This window comes from Dermochelys coriacea, chromosome 1 (genome assembly GCF_009764565.3).
Source record: "Dermochelys coriacea isolate rDerCor1 chromosome 1, rDerCor1.pri.v4, whole genome shotgun sequence".
NCBI lineage: Eukaryota > Metazoa > Chordata > Testudines > Dermochelyidae > Dermochelys > Dermochelys coriacea.
The window spans coordinates 11,750,174-11,776,433 of record NC_050068.2 but is presented as its reverse complement, the minus strand read 5'-3'; the positions used below and the strand labels follow the sequence as shown (position 1 = coordinate 11,776,433).

The 26,260-nt window shown below is 38.2% G+C and overlaps 1 protein-coding gene across 5 annotated transcripts in view; it reads right to left on the bottom strand.

Annotated features, from left to right (window-relative positions):
• Nucleotides 1-26,260, bottom strand: part of FCHSD2 (FCH and double SH3 domains 2) — a 260,803-nt gene that overhangs the window by 178,707 nt on the left and 55,836 nt on the right. For 4 of the 5 annotated variants that reach the window (XM_038418970.2, XM_043504046.1, XM_038418949.2 and 1 more), the window contains exon 3: nt 17,873-17,918. The exons of the other annotated variant lie outside the window; for it this stretch is intronic. In XM_038418970.2, the coding sequence (XP_038274898.1) occupies nt 17,873-17,918 (46 nt within the window). The remainder of the gene's footprint in view (nt 1-17,872; nt 17,919-26,260) is intronic. 5 annotated transcript variants of the gene reach the window in all.

Here is a 26,260-nt window from a genome sequence, read left to right as displayed (position 1 = left end):
GTATCTAGTGATGCTACAGGAATCATCAGACAGAAAGCAAACATTTTGATAAGAGTTCAGCTGTGTTTTAATCTCCCTCTTTTGATCTCTATGGAACCTCTTTCTGAGAAAGCAAAGGATAAGCAAACAACAATGCTCTTCAAGCTGACACTATGCACATCATTTAACAGCACACAAAACAACAGAAAAAAATATCAAGCCACTTATGGGAACTTTTCTTGATCTTTGGTCCACAAATCTTTTCAGGAACCCTCCTGTCTCTCTATACTGCTATCTCAATCTTTTGTTTCTGACTAAGATGAAGGAAGGACAAGTCAGTCTTTTGGGCACAAGAGAACTTTGCTGCAAGGGGATCTGCACAAGAATAAGGTTGGGTCAGCAGTGGGGAATTTGCAACTCTCTCAAGTCTCCCTCCAAAGAGAAAATAGGCTCAGAGAGGAAGTGAAGGATAATATTGGGTTAGGAATCCTGAAGTAGAGGAAGCCCTAGCATGGTCAAGGCAGGATAGGAGAAGCCAAGCATCCTTTTTGTTTTATGTATATACCCATCTTTGGAGGACTTTATTTGGCTCAGCTCTTAAAGGGGCAGGACACTATTTTGGATTCATTAGTTTTCTGTAACAACCACCGTCACCTGAAGAGCTTTGTCCAACTTTACGTTTTATTTCCCATCCTCCACATGCCAATCACCATGGTATCTAAGTGCCTTCCAAAATTACAAAAGCGCACACTAAAAGGCATTACACTTTTTTTCTAAGAAGAAAGATAGCCATTTTGTTTTCTCCTTAACCAGCTATGACTTCTACAAGTACACTACAACAACTCTGTCCCCACCTACACTAAGAGGAGGGCATTCATTTAAATAATATGGTGTAAAAATACCCTATACATTTTCAAGTGAAAGCTATAATGTCTATCTTTCAGGACACATTATTGAAACAGAAGCAAAATAATCTGGTAAGGAAATGCAATCTTCTCATGAGCACATTTGGAAAAAAAGGCCTGGAAGAAAAAGGGGAAATTTAGTTCACATCCCATTGGAAATACATCATGGGTATCCAAGTGTTTCATAAGTTTCTTATATCACAGAAGAACATGAACATCTATTTTCCTGTAATTCAGCCCTTTACACTTTGGGAAAGTAAATGAAAACTTTGAGTTGTGTTACTAATAGTTATGTTTGTACACAATCAAAGCTAGTTATGTTTGCACACAAACAAAGAACTGCTCAGCTTCTTTCAAAATCCCCAGATTTTAACTTCTTCCCATTCAATTACTTTGTTTGCAATCAATATAAAAAATGGTTTAATTCCTGTCAAAAATCTGTCAGCCACCTAATGATACCATAAATTGGAAAAGGCACTGTGTTAGGAATGCTGCTAGTAAAAAAAAATTTTATAAGGATATCTGTCAAACTTGAAAGACGAGAGTCTGTTGAACACAAACTATTAACTTACCAAAATCATACATATGTGAATTCACATAAATTATACTTTACATATAAATTAAAATACAAATCATGGCCTGTGTAAATGTTTGGTTCCTGAATACTTATGCTAGATTTAACTCTTGTGAAATAGTGCTACTCACAACCAGGTCACTGAATAACTACCAACTGATACAAAAGCATGTTTGCCTATGTAACAAAAGTGCACAGTTAATTTTTTATCTTAAAATATATGGAGTTTTCCCTAACAAATATATTACATATTTAATATGTATAAATTATAGTACAGTCACATGCCAAATTGTTATAGATTGTTAGGGAACACCTAAAAGTTAGCTCTGAATTTTCAAGTATACTAGGCACCCTAATACTATTGTGATTAGCAAGGTATAAAAATATCTACATAGAGCTGCAAATGGAGGACAAGATCAGTACATAAAGAGATGATCTTCAAAATTCTAAGAGAAAAACCTCTATTAAACCTGAAAATATTTTTAAAAATGAAAGGACTCTGAATAAGTAGATCATCACTAATTCACGCTGACTAGCAGCTCCACTGACAAATGTAGAATTCTGCAAATTAAAGAGTGAACAAATAAAATTAGCAAAGAATCTATACCACAAAATGTATTTGTTCATATAGGCTTCAATTAATCAAACAACAACTTTAGGCATATGCTTAAGTCTATCCCTATTTTTCAAAGCCCTTAAAGCACATGCTTAACAACTTTGTAGAATCTAGACTAATGTAACTTTCATTAAAGTAGATAATACTTCTAGTACAACTAGAAAATGGCCGGTAGTAGTATATTGAGTTTTTGTAATGAGTCCTCACTGAAGCATTCTAGATTTTTGTTTAGAAGTGTTTTTATCAATCTTGTAGTAATCCCTCCACAATGTTTTGACATACCTCTGGGCTAAGGAAGAAAAGGATTTAAAACACTAATGCCCTAATTATTGTAAGGCAGTCCCAGGCCTGCCAACATTGGCATTTTTAATATACATGAGCTTGTCCTCCCCCATCTATCTGTTTTATCCACCTGTCATCCCTTGTCTTATACTTACATTGTAAGCTCTTTGGGGCATGGACTATTTTTTCATTACATATGCATACAATGCCTAGCACTATAGGGCCCTGATCCTTATTCAGTGGCCTCTAGGTTTTACTACAGTACAAACAAAAACAAAGAACAACTGGTTTTTAATCTGGTCTGGGCCAGCCAGTGTACAGAAGGGCCTAAACAGTGCTAGCATTGTATTTTAAAAACCATATTCTAGACTAAAACCTGGGCTAGAACATGATTTGCATCACCATTCTATGGTCTCTCTTAGTAGAGACTGCTAGTCACGATAAACTGTGCAGCTAGCTGTCCACTATAAACCAATAAACTTACTTTCCCTTGTGACCAAACAAGATTTGAACCCAGATCTTCAGAGATCAGTAGCTAATGTTAACCCACTTCATGAACTAGCCCTCAGAGGTTGTATTGCTAAGATTCTTCTTCTTCTTCGGCTATAACTCATTATTTTTCCAACATGTAGCAAATGAAATTGACCAAGATGCCTTGCTGCCAACACATGAATCTGAAAAACAGTGAAAACTGGTATAACATTGCCAGTTTTCACAATGCCACAGATTACAGAAGCTCTCTGTAGCAGAGCAGCAGAATTGTCCATCTGTAGATTTAGAAAGGCATCAGTTTAACCTTCATTTGTATTTTGAAGATTCTTTTCACAATAACAAGGGCTACAAACTAACTTATTTTCTTAAATGAAAGCTTAGATTTTGCAGGCTTGGACAGTGGTATTTTTCTTTTTTACTTGCCCTAGAAAGTGGGTGCAGAGATTTTTTTAAACCCTGTTCACAGAGGTACTCTGTGTGCTCTGGCACTATGCAACATCCAAGTCAGCGAAAGGGTTATATAGCCTCATTTTCATAAAAGCATACCAAAGGAACTGTACACACTGTATACTACAGATGACATTTTTATATTATACTGGGTAAGAAACATACTAGCATTTCATGTATATATTTACCAGTGTAGTGACCTATACAAAGAGCATCTTACAGTATCTTAGGTCCTATAGAAACACTTCTCTGTTGATAGCAAATATTTCTCAGATGAGTAGCACATCTTTTATTACTTTGCAGCTGGCATTTGGACTGGTTTACTCAACTGGCTTGACTATCCTTACATTTCCTCCCTCTGGCTTTCTCTTGGGAGAGGAGGGCCAAACTGGCTGATAAAAGGCCTTTTATCTGTATGAAACCGAACAAGTCAACTACTGTATATTTAGGGTCTTATACTGAATAATCATTTACAGTAGATTTGACAAACATTCTCTGTTTATTTTAGCTCTCACTTTTAAGAGTGAAAAATGTTTAAAAATAGTAAAGAACACATTTATTGTACCCTTTAAAATAATCCTCAGTCTACAACAAATGGTGCTATTAGCCAAGCGGTCTTATTGTGCCCAGTTTTGCTTACATCCACCTAAGAACTTGCTACTGCCAGTTATAAAATCATGCTCACAGAGTCAGAGATTGTTTCAGATTGAAGCTGATAAAATCCCACTCAAGCAAAAAATTTAAAATAACTTTTTATGAAGTATATACTGAACATAATGTAAATTAACTATTTTTACAGAGGGTTCAATGAGCCCTACAGTGCCTGTTTACTTCCTAATTGCTAATGCCTAGCAGTGCAAAGCTTTGGCGGGGACTGACTGTTGGTATGCCTCAATGAGTATAAAACAAATTATAGTATTTGAATTTTTCCTTCAGAAATATTAATACCTCTAACACACACAACTAACTAAAAATTTAGAGAAGTAAATACATTTTTAGGCACAGTCCAAAAGCATTTTAGTTTGCTGCACAGAATGAAGACTCACTTAGGGCTTGTCTACATGGCATCACAGTATGAACTAGACTCTATGAACTGTAGAACGCTCTAACATGTTGCACTCTAACTGCCCTATGTAGACCTTGCTGGCACAAACTAAAAGGTAGCTAGTGGCCTTTAATATAGCGCTGTTTGAAACATGATTACATCCATGTGAACTAGGAACCTTCTAGTTCACACCAGCAAACTCTACATGGGGCAGTTAGTGTGCAACACAGAGTACTCTACAATTTAAATCAGTCTAGATCACAGGGAAGAGCCACATAGCGAAACCCTAAGTTCTCTGAAGTGCTACAGACAGAAAAAAAGAACAAACAGAAGTTACACAACCGCTCTCATTCTACCTGATGTTTGCAAAGTATTTGCATCAGGGGTGTACCAACATTGTTTGCTGACACTAGAAACCTAATGATAGCTTTCGTTTTCCTATTATGGGGAAACTGGCTTAGTTTACTAAGAAAGCAAATCATTGCTTTTCAAATGGTTTTTCAAAGAAAATGGCACAACTTTCAATTAAGACAGAGGGTTTACTTAGAAGAGAAATGACCAACTGGACTTCAAGATAAGCTTCTTTCACTCTGACAGGCTAACAGTGCAGCTATGTATATCTTTGTCTTTTCAGGCAAAATGAATTTTCAACTAATTAATTTCATTTTGATTACCCCTCAAGAGTGAGTCTGAAGTAACTTGGTGACTTCACTTTTCTAAATGTTGACCTTTTAATTCATTATAGAAGGTACTACTCATTATAGAAAAGAAATAGGAAGAAACAGGACTTGGGGTGGAATATGAAAGATTGTGATATTTATGATGGTTACAGAATGAACATGGGGATGTTAATTTACTTTACAAGAGGGAGTGCAAACATACATACCACAAAACAGACAAGAGCTGGTCAAAGGCCACTAGGCTTTTCACTTTCTTTGGGTGTAATATGGTGCACGTGCAAGAGGGAGGAGTGGCTGGGGACAACAGGATATGCTAAATGGTAGACTTGTCACCAAGTTTCTTCCTTTTTAGTTAGAGGTTTCAGCCATAAAAATGTCAAGAGAAATGCAGGCTTACCAATAACATGCAGGCCCCTGCATTGTAATCTACAGTACAAGAGAATATATTCAGCATAAAGCTTGGAAACATTTTTCTGCTCAGAAGCCTATTCCCCAAACAGTGTAATGAGGGATCCATCTGATACAGAACTGAAGGCAATTGGTTTGTTACTTTCACTTTTCTACAATCAGTATAATAAAAGCTGTGTGAACATGTACAGTAAAAGAATTTTCTGGTCAAATTGAGGGTGGGAACAGGAAATGCATGAGGTCAGAGGTTGTCTCCGTTACCGAATTCACTGGCAGTATAGAAAAATGCATTCCTACAGCATCTGCTAGTTGGAGTTCGTCTATTCCAAACAAGTTATACTGATGTTCCAAATGTGGAAAGAGAAAACACTAGAATAAATTGCTGAGAATAAATGTAAATCTGCCTTCAGAGCTTTTAGCTTTGTAATAATCAATCACGTTAATGATGCTACTACCTAAGGAACCACCAAAAAATGGGGCCTCATTGTGCTAGGCACTGAACAAACACATAGTAGCGCAGAGTCCCTGTTCCCAAGAGCTTACAATGTAAACAGTCAAGACTGATACCGAGTCGGGGAAAGAAGTACAACAGAAACAGAGTGAACTATGTGATGGCAGCAAATGTCATATTAGTTCCGTGATGGGGGGCAGGGAGGAAAAGCAGGTTAAGTTAGGAGGAGATAAGCTAAATGGAAAAAAATGAAGGGAGAGAGGACACTGAAGTGAAGAAGTCTAAGGGGGCAGGACAAGGGGAAAAATGGTAAGTGACAGGTGTGGAGGAGTGAAGCTAAGGGGAAGAGACTGAGAAAGGGGGAAAGAGAGTGTAAGAGCAAACAGCCACTCAGCATGGGAGAGATCAAGTCCAGTCAAAATTGTGGAAAGTTCTCAATGTCCAAAGTTGCCTGCTATGGCTGCTTCTGAAGCTGGTGTGTGGACAGGGAAGCACCACTTGGGTTATAGTGCCCCAGAGTGTGGGAGATCTTAGTTTTCTGTCTTACTCATCAATCTTACACATATGCTAGAAGATTCCATCTTTCAAACCAATCAAGATAGCATAGGGCAGGGGTAGCCAACCTGAGCCTGAGAAGGAGCCAGAATTTTCCAATGTACATTGCAAAAGAGCCACAGTAATACATCAGCACCCCCTGCCCATCGGCAGCCCCACTAATCAGTGCTTCCCCTCCCTCCCCGCACCTCCCAATCAGCTGTTTTGTGGCGTGCAGGAGGCTCTGGAGGGGGAGAGGAGGTGGAGGAGCAAGGGCATGGCAGGCTCAGGGGGATGGGGCGGGAAGGAGTGGGGGCAGGGCCTGTAACAAAACCAGGGGTTGAACAGTGAGCACCCCTCAGCACACTGGAAAGTTGGTGGCTGTAGCTCCAGCGCCAGAGTCGGTGCCTATACAAGGAGCTGCATATTAACTTCTGAAGAGCCGCATGTGGCTCCGGAGCCACAGGCTGGCCACCCCTGGCATAGGGATACATTATAGCTGTTACTAGATTTGAGACAGAAGAAATGGATATACAATATTTTGGGTTAGGTGAAAGTCAGTATTTACTTATGCGTCACACTGTCCCTTTTATGGAAACTTAAGCCAACACATGCCTACTCCAGGTTCTGGTCCTTTAAGGACCAGCATTCTAGTAGGAGTCCCCAAAGGTCATGTGACTGTAGGCTGCTGAGACACACACTGGTAGGGCATGTCAGGTAATAATAAGGAGCAGCCTTCCCCTAACAGAGTCAAGACCAGATTTAGTGGCAGTGCCACATCAGGAGAGCCGGGGAAACACACAGTTCAGGAGGGGCTGTGGAAAAGGTTCAAAGAGAAGATATATAGAAGAACCCCAGCGAGAGATGAAAAACATGAAGGAAAAAGCCTGGGGGAACACTTTCATGGTATGGGCTGAAGGATTGGTGTTGGCATTTGTCCCTATTTAGCGGCCCCAAGCCAAGACTTTCAGAGAAGGCGAGAATCTCCCCATGCTTCTCCATCTTCCCAAATCAAGGTAGAGATCAGGACAGATATGCCCACAGGAATCTGAAGAATAAGCAAAAATGAATAGTTTCAAAGAGCAAGATGTTTAGGATGGAAGTATAGCACCTAAGTTTACCAAAATGCCAAGCAGAAACAGTTTTGTGAGAGCACTAATTGGAAAGAAAAATGACTAAGGAAGGCTAAAGAAATTTTGCTTGCATCATTTCAGTATAAAATGTAGTTTCTTTATGGTTTTGTTTTTGTACAAATACTGTAGTTCTAAGTTTACATATCCCTCTATAAGGAATTTAAATGTTTTCACAAAAAATAGAAGCTGATAGTACGCCTCTGTTCTTATGGAAATATTGCTTTAAGTTAAATAATTCCACAAAAGCTGTAGTGGACAGTATGGTGTTTTGCATTTAAAAAGGTGACCTCCTTAAAGGAATTTTTTTTTAAATGGCCAAATACTTAAATGTTATACATTTTAAAATTTGGTGTAACAGTGCAAAAAGGCCCCTCTTCATGCAGACCAGATATTTGATTTAATTTTGTTTTTTTTAAAGAAACTCCTCTCTATAGCTAAGAGGAAGAGGTGATCTGTCAAAGGAGATGTGCATTTCACATAACACCAGCAAATGGTTCTTGAATTACCAATACTTTGACATTTTAATATACACTAAAATATTTCTTGATGAAGTCTTCTTCACAGAGTATAAAAATGATATGGACATGTCTGTATAAGAATACTGTTTAGATTGCCACATATGGAACTGTAATCTTTTTGTTACGTGCATAGTTTATCTTAAATTTAAACAAATTACATATACAGAGGTCTAAAGATCTTGTTTCTAAAGATCTTTTGGGGGAAACATACACTAAGCAACTGAACTGTGACAAGTGTCGAATGGTATCAATCCTACTATACTATCTGATTTGTAAAATTTGTCTGTACAAGTTATTCTAAAATTCACAATAGCACTCTTAACCATTTTATGAAATGAGGCAGATCATGTCTTTGCAGTGCTCATGGACACATTATTCATTTCATTCTTTCCAGCAAATCATGGAGAACCACTAAGGTACTAGAGTTTGTTTTCTTGAACTTCTTAGTGTTGCAGATGGTGGTTGAATATAACAGACTATAGGATGAAGGTAGTATCAAGCAAGTGTTTTTTCTGCAGCCAGTGGAGTTTTGTTGATGGACTATGAATTTGTATAATGCAACAGATCAGACCAATCAATAAGCATAATTCACACAGCAATGTAATGACTTGGAAGTAGTTTGTAGGCCCTTCATCAAAATGCTGTCAAACTAAGAAGTTTGCAAAAAGCAACCCCTGAGCAGATCTAACGTGGTCCTCGTATGTACAGATTTTTAAGAAAACTTACCTAAACCAACATTAACAATTTTTCTCAGGTACTGGTTGATACCCAACCATTTTCTCCAAAACTCATTACAAAAAAAAAATAATTTCTTCTTAGATTTCTTCCTAACCTAGATTCATTAAAAGCATTCTGCATAGATTTCCACTTCATGGATAATCTGAGCTTCACAGAGAAGTACTCTTGCACCGTGCATAATTAATCTCAATATAAAATACTACCGGTTAGTGATAATTTAAAGATATGTATTAAGTGACAATATAAAACAAATGAAACAATTCATATAACTTAGTGTCTTTTATAGAAATGGTATAACACACATATAACCCAGGACCTGGTTTTGAAGGAGCTGACTGAAAAATACTGACCTCCTGACAGAATTGCCTCTATGAAATCTTTATTAATCATTTTTTTTTAAAGAAATATGCAAATCCTACATGAAACTTTCTACAATCAGCCGTGATCTATTTCACAAGTCAGAGAATCATTTGATTTTTCCAGATACTTATACACAACTTTTAATTAGCATTCACAATTTGGAAACAAAAACAGTGTCCTAAAACTAGGGGGATTCTAAAATTAACCTCAAGTTCAGAATAGGCCAAATGTAAAGCTGCTTTAAGAGCTCAATTATTGGGTGTTGGAGGCAATTTTGAGTAATTAAATGCTGAAATGTGATTGTTTTCATGCCAGTGACATATGCAATTCACTGTCAGAGCAAGTCTCTCTGTCCTACAACAGTCCAATTCATTACCTTACTTTACATCTGTTCCGAAGTTAACATTTAAAGCGGCTTTTTTTTCAGTGCAATCTCACTGATATGGTTTCAGTAAATATTCTATAAAACTATTACAGCAAGGGAACTTGATTTTGAATGTTCGTTTATTTGGGTTGTTTTGTATCGGTTTTCATTCCCTAACTAAGATATTAAGAAAATAAACTATTTTCAAAAAAATCTAAGATTATGAATAATACATGCTTTAGAACACAGTAATTCTAGATAACTGTACAAGTTAACAGGATGAAAATTTGATCCAACTTTATTAATCTGCCTGGAACACATTGAGTATTTATCACTTCTCAAACAAAACATTCAAAATTGTTTTTTAATTGAAAAAAAAAAAAAAAAAAACTACTAGTGACCAGCAGCCCAGTCTTTGCAAAAGACACCACTAATAAAAAATCCTGTGTATGGTAACTAATAGATAACCTCTGTCTTATGGCATTTCTCACTCAGTACTGGGAGGGCCTTTCAATGAACTCTTCTTGTGCTTTGGAAGGGGTGGGAGGGCACGGCTGCAGGTCCAGACATTCGGCACTAGCAGATGAGTTGGAGATGGTCTTGAGAGAGTTCTATACAGCTTATCTTCAGCACCACAGTGTCTGAGCACCAGTTAGAAGTCACAGTAGGCCTCTGAATTGAGGCACTGACCCCAAAGTCCAGAGCTCTGGTCAGCTTTGGAGAAGGGGAGGGCTGTCAAGAACTAATTTGGTATCAACTGAGCCCATTCAGAGCAAGAGTCAAAAGCTGGAGAGAGAGCAGAAACTTGGAACTCTCCAGTGCTCAGGGAGTCTAACCAGGAGAGTAGTCCTGGAGGACTTCAGCATCCCTGCTTTTGGATTCAGAGTCTTTTCAGATCCTGTCTTTTCCCAGAGAAAGTGCCAGTGATGCTAGAATCAGTTTATGGAACTCAGAGAGGTGGAAGGGTTTGATGCCAACAAAGGCCATTCTGACTATGCACAAAAACCCCAGCCTGAACCCACGGATGGTCTGTTGATTTTGCCCATAGGGCAAAAAAGCGTGGAACCTAAGTTGAGACTTTTGGTGTAAAAGCCCAACAGATGTTACTTCTGTCCAAAGTGAGATACAAACTTCTCCTCAGCAAAAGAGGCATCATACACGGGCAAACTGACTAGGGAAATATCAATGACTAGGAGGTGGACCATTTAAAATTTTCATTAAGTTCCACCGTGGGTAACTGTGGCATTGACCTGGGAGAAGTGTGGGCAAAAATGGGCAATTTAACCTCATCTGTGCTACACTGACACTAAAACTATTCAAAAATTATTTGAAACAATATATAAAAGTATAAGACAAAGGTAAAACTGTCTAAAAGTTACACAGACAACTCTAATGCTCACAGACTATAGTGGCCAGAAAGAAAGGAAGACAGTTACGGCTTGCAACTCTTCCATATAGCCTGGAACCCAAACATCTGGTGTCGTGAGGTGGTGCTCATGCGAGGCTCACTGGGCATGGCTTTCCAGAACACCATGGTACCGGTGCCTTGAACCCCATGAGTGAGATTACACACAAAGTCCCCAGAAAAAGAAGTGTTTCGCTAAAACAATACATTAAAAATTTGTTTCGGTTTAAAAAAAAATAGACAAGAGCAGACCAGCCTTTGTAGAAGACCCCATAAATAAAAACCTGTGTATACATGCAACAAAACACTTTCAGGAACAAATGTCACTTTTAAGCTTCCAAGAGTTTATTATAAAAAGTAAAACACCAAACATTTTAAAAGGCAAGGAATATATTTTACAATATTTCTAATATGCTACGGTCAAGAGTTTCTCTCAGAGCCCAGCACTGCAATTCTTATACAGGCAAGCCTCCAATTTACTTGAGTAAGAGGCTTGCATGCATAGATTGCAGGATCATAGCCAAATTTCTTCACAACCTACAAGCATGGTAGACACTACAATTTGCATATGAATGCTCACTATTATACAGTAAACTGCTAGCATCGCTTATAAAGAGAAGTAAAAAAAAAAATCTTAATTCCTTAAAAAAGGAAGCACATGTCTGAGTCTTCATGACAGGCCATTTCCCCCACATTTTAAAATAGTGTGATATGCATGCATTTTAAAAATTATCTTCACACTAAAGTAAATTGAGCATTTAATAGACATACAAATAAAAACAAAGCAGGCATAGCTAAATTATGCTGGAACAGCCTAATGATGAATTTTCAACTGTGGTACATCCAATTCCATAATAAAATTATGTCTTTAGAGAACAAAAATAGGTAACATTACTGAAATGCATCAGTTAACATCAGGGCTATTGGCCAATGGATCCATGTCTGTTTCTTGTTTGTCCCCAGGGAGAGATCCGCCCTTATACTCTGCAGTCTTTTCCTCCTCTTTTTACAGCCACAGTAATCTTTTGTATCTTTCTCCAGGAGGAACATTTTGCCAGGACTACATGGAATGAACTAAGAGAGAAAATGTTGCTTGTAAACACTTTCAAGGAAAGTATCTCCAATTATTTTACTGACACCCCAGCGGTTAGCTAACCACTAAGTCCGGGCCAGACTTGATTTCACCCTATTAATTAATTAGTCCTGAATAGCTGTCATAAGGCATGTGTTCTCTAAGATACAGTTGTTTTATCTGTGCAGAAAGTCTGCATTACTTCTGTGTTCAGCACTGAACTGATGACATTTATAACGCCTGTTTTAAAGTGATAATCTGTCATCTACACATGGCTATGTAATTTTTTTTTACAATTCCAGATACATTCATATTCATTTCTGTAGTGTCTTCTGTCTCATTGCAGTTATCTTTATTACAATGCACCCAAGACTTAAACTACCTAAATGCTGTAAGTTATCTCAGGTTTTAGAACTTGTATATTACTCCTGCAAATGAGGGCTTTAGGATTTTTAAGCAGATTGTTCATAATCTTTTAAGTTATCCTTTGCCTGTTTCTTTCTGGTATTACAGTGTGGGCACTGTAATAATATGTACTTATACAGGGCTTTTCATCTGTATATCTGAAAGCATTTTACAAAACAAGGTAAGAATTCCCATTTAACAGATGAAACAGAGGTTAAATTACATGCCCAAGGTTTGCCTTGGGGTTAAGGAAATGTACTCAAAAGATCCAAGATCCATGCTCAGCTCCACCACAGACATCCTACCTCTGTACAAAATCATTCAGGTTTCTCTGTGACTGTATACCCTATCTGCAAAATAAAGATAATACTTCCTTACCTAACAGGGGTGTTCTGAGGTATTCAGATATTATGGTGAAGAGCACCAAAGGACATTTTAAATTCAAGTCACACAAGTTAGGGAGACAGTGGGGCACACAATTCCTGATTCCTAACACCTGCCCAAAGAATTTACAATCCAATTCAAAAAGTCAACCTGAAATCCACATTAAAAGTGCCATTGGGTTTACTCCTAGAAATACTTCTTCCTTGTCCAAGACTGATAGATGTATAAATGTAAACTTCCTTTTTGAGCTCAATTACTGGAAAACTTCTGTGGTTTTTAGATCCAGAAACTAGGCGATATAGCAAAAATCAAACAAGTATTTGGATGCAAAAGGATGAAAAGTATATAGATATGCATGTACACACAACTGCACAATGTTACTGGGGCAACTAATAAATTACTTTCAAGGGAAAATATTTATGTATTTGAATGTAATAAGTGGTTCTGAAGTTTTTTATTTTTACGTTTTTAAAGTTAATCACACTAGTTTTGCTCTAAATTCCATCTTCCCTCCCATCACTTCTATTCCTCTGCCCCACATTGTACATGTGTCTCTGGCACTTGGTCCTTCACTCTTCCCCCTGTACACACTTCCCTACCTTCTATTCCTCCTCCTCTCTGTCCATACAATCCAAATATCTACTTCTCTTCCTCTTGTGGCTATGACGACCAGCCACCTGGGTCCTCCTCTCCCTCTGGTATCCTGGAAAGGCTGTCTAGATGTCTGGTTCTCTTTTCTGGGCATTCCTCTAGAAGTGGCAGCTGCTGGTTTATCTTCTGCTGACAGCTCCCATTGGCATTCATAGCACCAGTCTCACTGGTGGCTCCAGTCTCTGAGGGATGTTCGCTTATATGTACAAACAGGCCACAGTGGAGACAAGCTAAACTGTGTCCTCTTCTTCTTTGCTTCCAGATACTTTTAGAGGTATCAATACATTTCCAAGGAGGACCAACCAACACCATATGACCTGCCAGCTCTCTGCAGACCACAGTTTGGGAACAACTGTTAGACAGTATTCATATTGCCTCCTAAACATTAATTTGGTCTTACGACACTCAGGCAGAAAAATTCATAAAAATACATTACATTTAATTAAGATCCTCGATTACAAGTGCCTCCCACATTTGAAAATGCTGGTGTAGACCTTCATGGTATGGTACTTCCTCATCTTTCTTCCATGCTTGTAATAGTTAATAATGCTGACTGTTAAAGCATTATAACTGGCATCTTAATTAGCACTCATTTAAATGGTGTAGTTTGCAGCTCAAGCTATTATTTCAGGCTCTCTACAAACTTAGGCAGATATCATTGAACTGGTTACACTATGATCACATTCTGAAGGTTTACTATGCAATTATAATGGCTAAAGACTAATTAAAAATAAGCAGATATTCTGAACAACAAATGAGGTCTGTCTGTGCAGGGTCACATGTCACAATCTCTGGGAAAAGCTGTGCTTTGGAGTTATAAATTGTAAATAATAATGAAAAGTACAGCAGAGACGCTACTATGATCTCAACAATGTAAAATATTTTTTCTTTTAGATGCTCAGAGGAATTAGTAAAGTAGATATTCTATGGATAGTATCCAAAGTAACTTCTCACTAAATTGCACTTCCATTCAGTGAAACGGTATTTGAATAGCTTTGTACTATGCAACCAGCACACCAGTCATGATTATTAGCCAGCATAGCAGGATTTCACTGCAGGGGAGTTTGCAACATTGTTGCTTCCAAACAATATCATCAGATATCTCTTTAGCAGAAAGGGTTTGTGTAAACACTTCCAGTTCTGACCATTAGGGTAAACTTTTAAATGTATATGTTTTTGTTTAGCAGAGTACTGCAGTATTTAATGCCGCAAAGTTGTAGTGACAGGACTGACCGAGCATATAGGCATTACCATAATACAAATAAATAGAAATAAAATTCTAAGAGCCCCAATAAAGGGTCCACTGAGCTAGGCATCATACAGACAAGTAATTAAGGCATTCCCTTCTCCATAGTGCTTAGATTCAAATGTGTTTCTCAAATGCGGTCACCGTGGGGCTTTTCATGTAGCCACAGGCCTCCGGGACGGTGATCGGGGGGTGGGGTTGGGGGACTAAAGCCATGTTAACAAACATACAAATATCACTTTTCACAGAAACAGACTTATTATCTAGCAAGTCTAAAAAAAAAAAGGCAAAAGAAACAGAGACAAGAACATGCAAAGCACATTATTTGTTTCTATTCTATTTAGATCCAGTAAAGAATAGAGACAACAATACATTATTTTTATTATTACGTCTGCAATAAAAATCTACATAAATAAATTACGATTTGGACATATATATGTGCATTTTTTTTTTGTTTTTCCTAGAGTTAATTAAGTATTTTAGGAAAAATTGTCAGAACGGCCACCAGCAAGATTTGGTAGCCGCACTCTGAGGCCACCAAAACATTTCTCGTGAGACCCCCATAGCAAAAGGGCAGGTATAACATGTAAACAAAAGGAGTAAGAATATTAGAAAATCAAGTTTTATGCTATTTCTATGCAGATATGTAGCATAATTCACTATACCCGCAAAAACTGCTCACCACTGCAGGACACTAAGGTGATTCATATCCTGGCTTGCTGCACAGTAACTCACCTTGTAGACAAGCCCTTCCAAGTTTTACTTAAAAAATAAACTACTGAGAATTCTCAGCTCCTTTTATAAAACTTTGTTTTAAAGACAAATGTCACATTATAATTAATGGGAGAGAGTTTATATTTAGTTCAATAACAATTTGTATTGTTGGGAAACTTTGTCAGAAAATTTCACACAGAAGAGAAATCTTTTGAAAGCTCTAAATGTGAATTATCCAGTATTTTCAGGCAATACACTTTTCACCAAACCAAGGATGCAATCCTGCAAACTTTTATTCATATGATTAGGCAGTCACTAAACCAATAATGCCAGCTGCATTACTGGAAATTTGCATTTTTTACTAAAAAGTCTGAAAACCTCAGGTGTTATAGCTCCAGAACTCTGAGAATGCAATTGTTCATTTTCCTAACTTCATTAAGATTTTACCCCATATAGAATGAATGCTAAAAATGTTCACGAGTACAAAAACACATAACTCACCATTGTGTTAAGATAACGCAGAGAAATATATTAAGATCTGAGCTCAGACTCCCTGCATCTCTTAGGCACAAAGGCCTAGATTTTTACAGGTGTTTAGGCATTGCTGCTCTCAGCATTGATTTAGGAGTCTATGACATTCCAGGGTGCAATCCTGACCAGTGAAGTCTTGCATCACCCCTACCCTGCAACTTTGGGTCCCCCACAATGCTTTGCTGCTGTAGATCCCACCTGGGCTGCTCACAAACATCCAAACAGCATGCAAGTCACACCCTGAGTGTGTGTATATAGCTACAGCCCTGGTCCAGCAACTCCGACCCCAGCAGCCTGTCAGCAAACACCAGCCACGCTTTGGCTTTCAGCAGAGTTTGACTACTACTTGCAGGGTGACCCCAAACACATTCCCAGTCCTGAACTTCTCCCCAAAGCATGCCTGCTTGACCAGTCCTGACTTTAATCAGGGCTACATGGGTTTGAACATGCTTCCAACACTATTAATGGTGAATTCATAACTTTACATCTAATGTTACTACACACATTTCATCATGATATTATTCACCAGTGAGTTGTTACTTTTCAAATGATGCCTCACAAGACATATTTTGCACAAAGATGATTACGAAGTAAGGTCTGAATACAGGGGTGCATTCCCTCACAGAGTTTAAATCTCGTTTTTGACCGTCAACGGAATTTAGCCTCCTAAATCCCTTTTGAAAAGGGGACTTAAGTTTTAAAATAGCTTAAAAACCTGGGCCTAGGGCATTAGTTAAAAATGCCAAGCCTTAAAAAAATATATATATATTGATCCTGCTATCCAAAAGTTGTTACTTTAGTGTAACTGACAAAGTGATCAATGACACAGTAATGTAAAGCCTAATGTATCAATGAATACTCAGATAGCATCAGAGTCATCTATTGGCTTTTGATAAAATCCAGAGCTATCGCATTAGTTTTCAGTGTATGGATATGCACACAGATATTGCTAAAAAATACGGCAAAAGACTGACCTAAATACAACAGTTTTGAAATAAAAAAGGCTTCACTTCCATGTAGTTCCAGGCTGAGAGAATGTATCTGCAGGATTTCACCATGAGTAAAATTTGTATGGGAAAATTTTAAAGTTTTGAAAAATTAGCCTCTGCTATTATTACAAAATTCACTCTACATAGGAATATAGCAACTTCTCCTGTTCAATGTTTCTTTATTCTTAAGATTTATAACTTTTTAAGGAGGCCAACCTAGGCTCTAAGACCTTTTGCCATAAATTAAAAAGTCACAAATTAAACCAGCAGATGCTCCTTGTCCCCAAACCAGAAGGAATCTGACAAGAGGGAGAATCAAAATCCATTAAATCAATACCAATCCCACTCCTTACCACGCCTCTCCTTCACCAAAATCATGGGTAAATAGACGGGCCTTGCAGAATGCTCTGAAGCTCACTAGGTTCGGTCTATTTCTGACCAAGGGAAGCAGAGTCTTAACAAGGCTATATTTAACGCAAGTATGCAAAGATGCTACTGCAATGATGATGCTACAATGACTTTTCCCCCGCTTCCTCTAACCAATTTGATTCCACTAATTACATGGCTGCCACTCCTACCCCGGAAAACAGTTGAAAAAAGTTGCTGTGGACCACTTCCAAGACCAACAATTCCTCCCTAGATCTTTCCCGAGTCAGGCTTCAGAGCAGGATACAGAATAGAGATTGGCTTCAGAGTGATAGCAGTGTTAGCTTGTATCAGCAAAAACAAGGACGACTTGTTGATTTTGCAGAATAGAGACTGTTCAGCACAGCCAGGGATATCTGATCCAAAATTATAAAGAGAGATATTTTGTATTTCTTGATGCACAGAAGACAGCCAATATAAAATGCAAAATAATGTTGCGGGAGATTTTCTAATCAGTTTATGTATCCTTATATACAGAGAACAATGGTTTAGACAATAAAGGCAAATTTATCCTAGGACTTACCTGTGCATACTCTCTCTCAATTGCAGCTTTCTTCTGACTGAATGTCCTACAAAAAACAGGGGGGGAAGTCCATTAACACACACAACCATATACTATAAAACGAAACAATTAAAAAGGAGTTTTATATAACTTCAGTTCAAATGCACCATCAGGCACCCTTTACAGCCAAGAGAAGAGCAAAAGAAGAGCTGAACTGTTTGACAATTGTGTATTAACTGCCTAGCAACCACTTGCATGTCGCCACCATAGATTAAGAGCTCTTTCCCTCAAGCTCCATTTACTTAATTAAAGTCTCTTCAGCTTTACTTTGGTTTATCAGAGAACAAAATTTGGCCTTCACACATCTAAACTTTTTTTTTGGGAAGTCATCTCTCCCTGACTGCATCTGAACATACCAGGCTAAGTGTTCCAGATGCAGGACTCATCTCACTTTCATGCACCATCTTCACTCACGAATGCCCTGATTTAGCAATCGGTGTACCTACATCAGCGTGGACCCACTTAGCTCAATTGGTTTAAACCCCTATATCGCTTTCTATACTTCGGGGTCAGTAGTGGTACAGCTACACCAAGTGCTTGCCGCAGACTATTGAACTAAGGCCAGTACTCAGTGTAAGTGAATGCCAAGTATTATTGATTTTAGAGATGGGCAAAATAACAAAAGGACAAGAGAAGAATCAGTATATTTCATTTCCCATGGTTTACACCAAGGCCAAATACACTGTGGGCCAAATTCTGCTCTTTGGGCATCAGTATAAATCTGGAGTAATTACAAACACTTCAAATGAGTCATGCCAAGTTTATACCAATATATCAGCAGAATTTGGCACCGCGACTTTATTCAATCATGTTCTGGCAAAAATGGGATTCACAAAGCTTTCAGGTTTCAGAGTAGCAGCCGTGTTAGTCTGTATTCGCAAAAAGAATGCATCCGATGAAGTGAGCTGTAGCTCACGAAAGCTTATGCTCTAATAAATTTGTTAGTCTCTAAGGTGCCACAAGTACTGCTTTTCTTTTTTACAAAGCTTTCAATATACTTTTGAATTATAAGGTCCAAGTCTGAAGCAATCTTGCTGTAGAATAAAAACGGATTATGCTACCCCCTTTCCCTCTAAATACAGTAGGTCTCTGTACTCTGTAGCACTAGGAGAACCAAACTACAGCAGCACAAAGAAAAGGAAGAATGGTTGAACCAGAGCTAACCCTCCTCAGATTTAGAACTATCTAGGCATACCAAGACTCCTAGTAGTGCTCTGATAGTTTAAGTAATTTTCTTTTTACGCTCAATAGGATTTTCCTTGGTCTGCATTTCCACATTTTTCTACTAAGATTAATAATGCACTATGCACAAAACATCTGACTTTAATTCTATTTAAACAGATTGAACAATTAATTATTGGGACAAGCTAGAAGTTAATGTAAATACAGCAGATGCCCGTTTGCTGCAACACCTTATAAGAGCAACAGCCTCTTACGAGCAACATTTCCCCTGGGAACACTTTCCCTACTGTAAGTTATCGACACTCCCAGTAACAGCAAAGCCTCTTAGGAGCAACATAGCAAAAGAGCACAGATATGTTTCTACTAATAATCATCTACTGCATCCTGTAATAACATCCTATAAAGTTGAAATTAGAATGTAAAAACAGAATAAGCACCAATGGTGCTTTCTATTCCTGCCCACTGTTAGAGGTTCCATATTTCAAATAAGATGTAAAACAGAGGTCCTGGCCAATTGTAGTCATTAAAGAACCCATGTAACTCTTTTCAAGAGTAAGGTTTATATTAGCTCTGCGGGCTTGGCCACATTCCAACTCTGGTTATCACATCCCGTCTACCTAAATTTCCCTGGCAGTTTCAGCTGCGTAAAAGTGACTCCATTTTAAAACTAGGTGAAATCATCCCTGCATATTATTGTTTAGGATCCTTATGGAAGAAGGATGCTACATAGTACATGTAAGGTATTGTTATAGGTAACATTGGACCAACATACTTTAGTAGTTTTCTTATCAAAGCCCAAACTTCTATCTATGATAGCAAGCATATCGAAAATTAGGGCTGTCGATTAATCACAGTTAACTCATGCAATTAAGTCAAAAAAATTAATTGCACTGTTAAACAATAGAATACCAATTTAAATTTATTAAATATTTTTGGATGTTTTTCTACATTTTCAAATATATTGATTTCAATTACTACAGAGAATACAAAGTGTACAGTGCTCACTTTATATTATTTGTATTACAACTTTAGACCCTACAAGTCCACTCAGTTCTACTTCTTGTTCAGCCAATTGCTAAGAGAAACAGGTTTGTTTAGATTTACAGGACATAATGCTGCCCACTTCTTATTTACATTTCCAGAAAGTGAGAACAGGTGTTTCCAAGATATTTATGTGCCAGATATGCTAAACATTCATATGCCCCTTCACGCTTCGGCCACCATTCCAGAAGACATGCTTCCATGCTGATGATGTTCGTTAAAAAAATGCATTAATTAAATTTGTGACTGAACTCCTTGGGGGAGAATTATACATCTTCCGTTCTGTTTTACCCACATTCTGCTGTATATTTCATGTGATAGCAGCCTCAGATGATGACCCAGCACATGTTCATTTTAAGAACACTTTCACTGCAGATTTGACAAAAAGCAAAGAAGGTACCAATGTGAGATTTCTAAAAATAGCTACAGCACTCCACCCAAGATTTAAGAATCTGAAGTGCGGTCCAAAATCTCAGAGGGACGAGATGTGGAGCATGCTTTCCGAAGTCTTAAAAGAGCAATACTCCAATGCGGAAACACAGAACCTGAACCACCAAAAAAGAAAATGAACCTTCTGCTGATGGCATCTGACTCAGATGATGAAAATGAACACGTGTCGGTCCGCTTGGCTTTGGATCATTATCGAGCAGAACCCACCATCAGCACGGATGCACGTCCTCTGGAATGGTGGTTGAAGCATGAAGGGACGTATGACTCTTTAGTGAATCTGGTAAATATCTTGTGATGCCAGCTACAACAGTGCCATGCGAATACCTGTTCTCACTTTCAGGTGACATTGTAAACAAGAAGCGGGCAGCATTATCTCCTGCAAATTGTAACCTAACTTGTTTGTCTGAGTGATTGTCTGAACAAAAAGTAGGACTGAGTGGACTTGTAGGCGCTAAAGTTTTACATTGTTTTATTTTTGAATGCAGAGGTTTTTTTGTACATAATTCTACATTTGTAAGTTAAACTTTCATGATAAAGAGATTGCACTTCAGTACTTGTATTAGGTGAACTAAAAATACTATTTATTTTGTTTTTTACTGTGCAAATATTTGCAATCAAAAATAAATATAAAGTGAGCACTGTACACTTTGTATTCCGTGTTGTAACTGAAATCAATATATTTGAAAATGTGGAAAACATCCAAAAATATTCATATAAATGGTATTCTATTATTGTTTAACAGCGCAATTAATCACGATTAATTTTTTTAATCGATTGACGGCCCTACTAAAAATGCAATATTCTTCCAAAATGACTTATGTTTCTTCAACAAGTGCCACTGGCTTCAATAACCCTATTACAGGAACTGCTGAAATCTATAAACATTTAAGAGGTAGCGGGAAACAAGTTACTGTTTTTAAGCCTTCAAAAATAAAGGGTGTAAGCTTCAAAAGCAAGAGCAAAAATATGCCATTACTAGTTTCTACTCAGGCAGCCTCATTTGAAAATTTACAGTCTAATCTAGATGTAAAAAAAGAGTATATGCACTATAGTTCATTCTAAACTGAAACCTACTGTTGTTGAATTTAGTACAAAAGTAATTTAGTATTTTTGGACTGAATTTGAGTTGTACACGGATAGAAACACTGCAGTTCGTTTTCAAATGAAATGGTTGTAATCTCTAGTTTGATGGAGAAAAAGGGTTGTACAGGAGCAAGAAACATTTAAAAGCAATTTTAGATTTTATTCAAGCCCTACCATTCTATTATTCTAAAATATTTAATTCACTTTAGTATAAACAGATTTTAGACCATCAGAGTTCAATTTACTGAATGATTCAATTTTTGCATTTCAGTAGCGTTAGTGGGAAAAGAGTAAGTATCTGAGATTATTCTTTAAAGACGGTGTTCTTAAATTTTTCGAGTGCAAAGAACTTCTGCTAGGAAACAAAGCAGACTGACTGACAAAGTATTTGATGGTTTCAGAGTAGCAGCCATGTTAGTCTGTATTCGCAAAAAGAAAAGGAGTACTTGTGGCACCTTAGAGACTAACAAATTTATTAGAGCATAAGCTTTCGTGAGCTACAGCTCACTTCATCGGATGCATTTGGTGGAAAAAACAGAGGAGAGATTTATATACACACACACAGAGAACATGAAACAATGGGTTTATCATACACACTGTAAGGAGAGTGATCACTTAAGATAAGCCATCACCAACAGCAGGGGGGGGAAGGAGGAAAACCTTTCATGGTGACAAGCAGGTAGGCTAATTCCAGCAGTTAACAAGAATATCAGAGGAACAGTGGGGGGTGGGGTGGGAGGGAGAAATACCATGGGGAAATAGTTTTACTTTGTGTAATGACTCATCCATTCCCAGTCTCTATTCAAGCCTAAGTTAATTGTATCCAGTTTGCAAATTAATTCCAATTCAGCAGTCTCTCGTTGGAGTCTGTTTTTGAAGCTTTTTTGTTGAAGTATAGCCACTCTTAGGTCTGTGATCGAGTGACCAGAGAGATTGAAGTGTTCTCCAACTGGTTTTTGAATGTTATAATTCTTGACGTCTGATTTGTGTCCATTCATTCTTTTACGTAGAGACTGTCCAGTTTGGCCAATGTACATGGCAGAGGGGCATTGCTGGCACATGATGGCATATATCACATTGGTAGATGCGCAGGTGAACGAGCCTCTGATAGTGTGGCTGATGTGATTAGGCCCTATGATGGTATCCCCTGAATAGATATGTGGACAGAGTTGGCAACGGGCTTTGTTGCAAGGATAGGTTCCTGGGTTAGTGGTTCTGTTGTGTGGTGTGTGCTTGCTGGTGAGTATTTGCTTCAGATTGGGGGGCTGTCTGTAAGCAAGGACTGGTCTGTCTCCAAAGATCTGAGAGAGCGATGGCTCGTCCTTCAGGATAGGTTGTAGATCCTTGATGATGCGTTGGAGAGGTTTTAGTTGGGGGCTGAAGGTGATGGCTAGTGGCGTTCTGTTGTTTTCTTTGTTGGGCCTGTCCTGTAGTAGGTGACTTCTGGGTACTCTTCTGGCTCTGTCAATCTGTTTCTTCACTTCAGCAGGTGGGTATTGTAGTTGTAGGAATGCATGATAGAGATCTTGTAGGTGTTTGTCTCTGTCTAAAGGGTTGGAGCAAATGCGGTTATATCGTAGCGCTTGGCTGTAGACAATGGATCGAGTGGTATGATCTGGATGAAAGCTAGAGGCATGTAGGTAGGAATAGCGGTCAGTAGGTTTCCGATATAGGGTGGTGTTTATGTGACCATCGCTTATTAGCACCGTAGTGTCCAGGAAGTGGATCTCTTGTGTGGACTGGTCCAGGCTGAGGTTGATAGTGGGATGGAAACTGTTGAAATCATGGTGGAATTCCTCAAGAGCTTCTTTTCCATGGGTCCAGATGATGAAGATGTCATCAATGTAGCGCAAGTAGAGTAGGGGCATTAGGGGACGAGAGCTGAGGAAGCGTTGTTCTAAGTCAGCCATAAAAATGTTGGCATACTGTGGGGCCATGCGGGTACCCATCGCAGTGCCGCTGATTTGAAGGTATACATTGTCACCAAATGTGAAATAGTTATGGGTCAGGACAAAGTCACAAAGTTCTGCCACCAGGTTAGCCGTGACAGTATCGGGGATACTGTTCCTGACGGCTTGTAGTCCATCTTTGTGTGGAATGTTGGTGTAGAGGGCTTCTACATCCATAGTGGCTAGGATGGTGTTTTTAGGAAGATCACCAATGGACTGTAGTTTCCTCAGGAAATCGGTGGTGTCTCGAAGATAGCTGGGAGTGCTGGTAACGAAGGGCCTGAGGAGGGAGTCTACATAGCCAGACAATCCTGCTGTCAGGGTGCCAATGCCTGAGATGATGGGGCGTCCAGGATTTCCAGGTTTATGGATCTTGGGTAGCAGATAGAATATCCCAGGTCGGGGTTCTAGGGGTGTGTCTGTGCGGATTTGTTCTTGTGCTTTTTCAGGGAGTTTCTTGAGCAAATGCTGTAGTTTCTTTTGGTAACTCTCAGTGGGATCAGAGGGTAATGGCTTGTAGAAAGTGTCTTCCTACCTTGACAAACCTGACAATTTCAATGTATACACTTGTATAAGGTCAAGGGTTATGTCAACATTGTGAGAAAAATCTTGAAAGAAAACAAGCTAGTTCCCTAAAAAAAGATAAATGTATTGTGTAGTTTTTAAAAAATGGGCATGCATTTACAATTACTATTTTTATGCGTAGGGCTATACAGAGTTTTTTGTGGGGCCCAGGGTAAAATCTTAAGTTAAAGTACTTCACTCCCTCTCCTCCCTACAACCTTCCAAAAAATTTAACCCTGAGAGAAGGCTGGGGAGGGCATGTGCTGGAGTGCAAGCCCGCACTGCACTCACCCCACGTGGCAGAGCCACGTGGTTTTGGATCAGCAGCCCCTCAGTTGTGACAGCAAGGCTGCTAGGCCAAATTTCAATGCAACCCAGCAAGTGGGGATCCTCTCAAATGGAGTCCCAGAGCAAACTGTCCCTTTCCCCCTGCCCTGTTTATGCATTTATCAAGTAATTGTTACAAAGGAAAGAAAGTAGGTTAGAGTTGAGAGCATATTTTAAAAATTTTCTTTCAATTACTTATTTCTAGATAGTGATTTCTATCTTCGACAGATTTAGCAAGTAAAACTTAACTCTGTCCTACAAACAGTAACTCTTGAAGTATGCTCACTTCTGAATGTAGTCCCATAAACGTTAATAGGAGTGTATGTAGAAGCAAGCATACACATGAGTACCTATTTCAGGATGAGGCCCTACATTTGTCAGAAATAAGCCTAGTATAAATTAATACATTCAAAATTCCTGAACATAAAATAACAGGATTCTTAGCACACCTGAATTCAGTAGATACATGGGAGCTATGCATCATAGAGTTGTGAACACTTGCAATTTTATTGCAAGTTTGATATTTGCCCCGACTGATGGAATTATGTTACTGTGTAAAACTCAGCTTTCACTTTTTTAAAAAGAAGTTTCAAGCCTTCATCGTTTCGAAGAAAAGTATGAAAACTGCCTTTTGGTTTTTGAAGCTTTCAAATTAAATAAAAGAACCCAACATTTATTCTTTTATAATTCCCATGATTTTTAAGTTAGTCTGATACTTTTTGAGATCTGACTCATGCTTTTGAATGCTTGGGATTAGCAATACTTGGAGAGTTGAAACAATCCTTCCGGTATTTTATTTTAGTCTATTTAACTTAAGTAACTGCCTCCTGTATTCATTTTCAGAGCAAAATAATATTACTATCATTACGAGAATGAAAAAGTGAAATATTCAATTATGAATCTAATTTATTGACACCAATTAAGTAACAGTGAATGTTTGACAGCAATGACTGTAGCACTGGCACCTAAAATCCACCTAAAAAAATCAGTCTATTACAGTAATAATTAAAACAAATGAACTATCACTTAAACATTCAGAGCCCTGAGATTATTCTTCCCCCAAAACCAAAGCCTGCAGCATTGCAAAGTTAACACAGGTATAGAGCTGTGCACACTCTCCAATGGATACATAAAGAGCCTCTACACTTCCACCAAAAAACTGAGTGATTTGTATGTGACTGAGTATTTGGGAAAAAACAGGGGAGAGGGAAATTACTGCTGTCCTCCCCACCCACCCTCCAAAATGTACTTCTTTCCTTCTAGGTTCCACCTTTCACACAGCTATCCTTATAAACTTCTCATGCTCCTACTGACATTTTTAATTTACTTATTTATAAAGCTAAAAAACACAGTTCAAAAATATCTCAGAATGAGGGAGAGTTGGTTTTTATTCTATTCTACATTACCTGTATTTTGCCTTCCTGATAACATTTAAACCACCTCCTTAGTATTAAAACAAACATCTATCTACCTTTTTTCTTTTGATTTTTTTTAACAATGGAATCCACCTCAAGGTAATAAAGCTACAACAATAACTATACTTTCCTCTTGCAATACTACTACACCTATGGTTTTATTTACCACATTTGAGTACCATCTGGCAATTGAAAGTCAAGTTCCAGAAATGTGAAGACAGCTAATTTAAAGTAATGGCTGCTATGCTGTATTAAGATTTATTTTAACATTTTTGTTGCAGATCAGATGAAGAGAATTAAGCAAGGAGCTGGATCAGTGGAGAATGCTGGATCAAGAA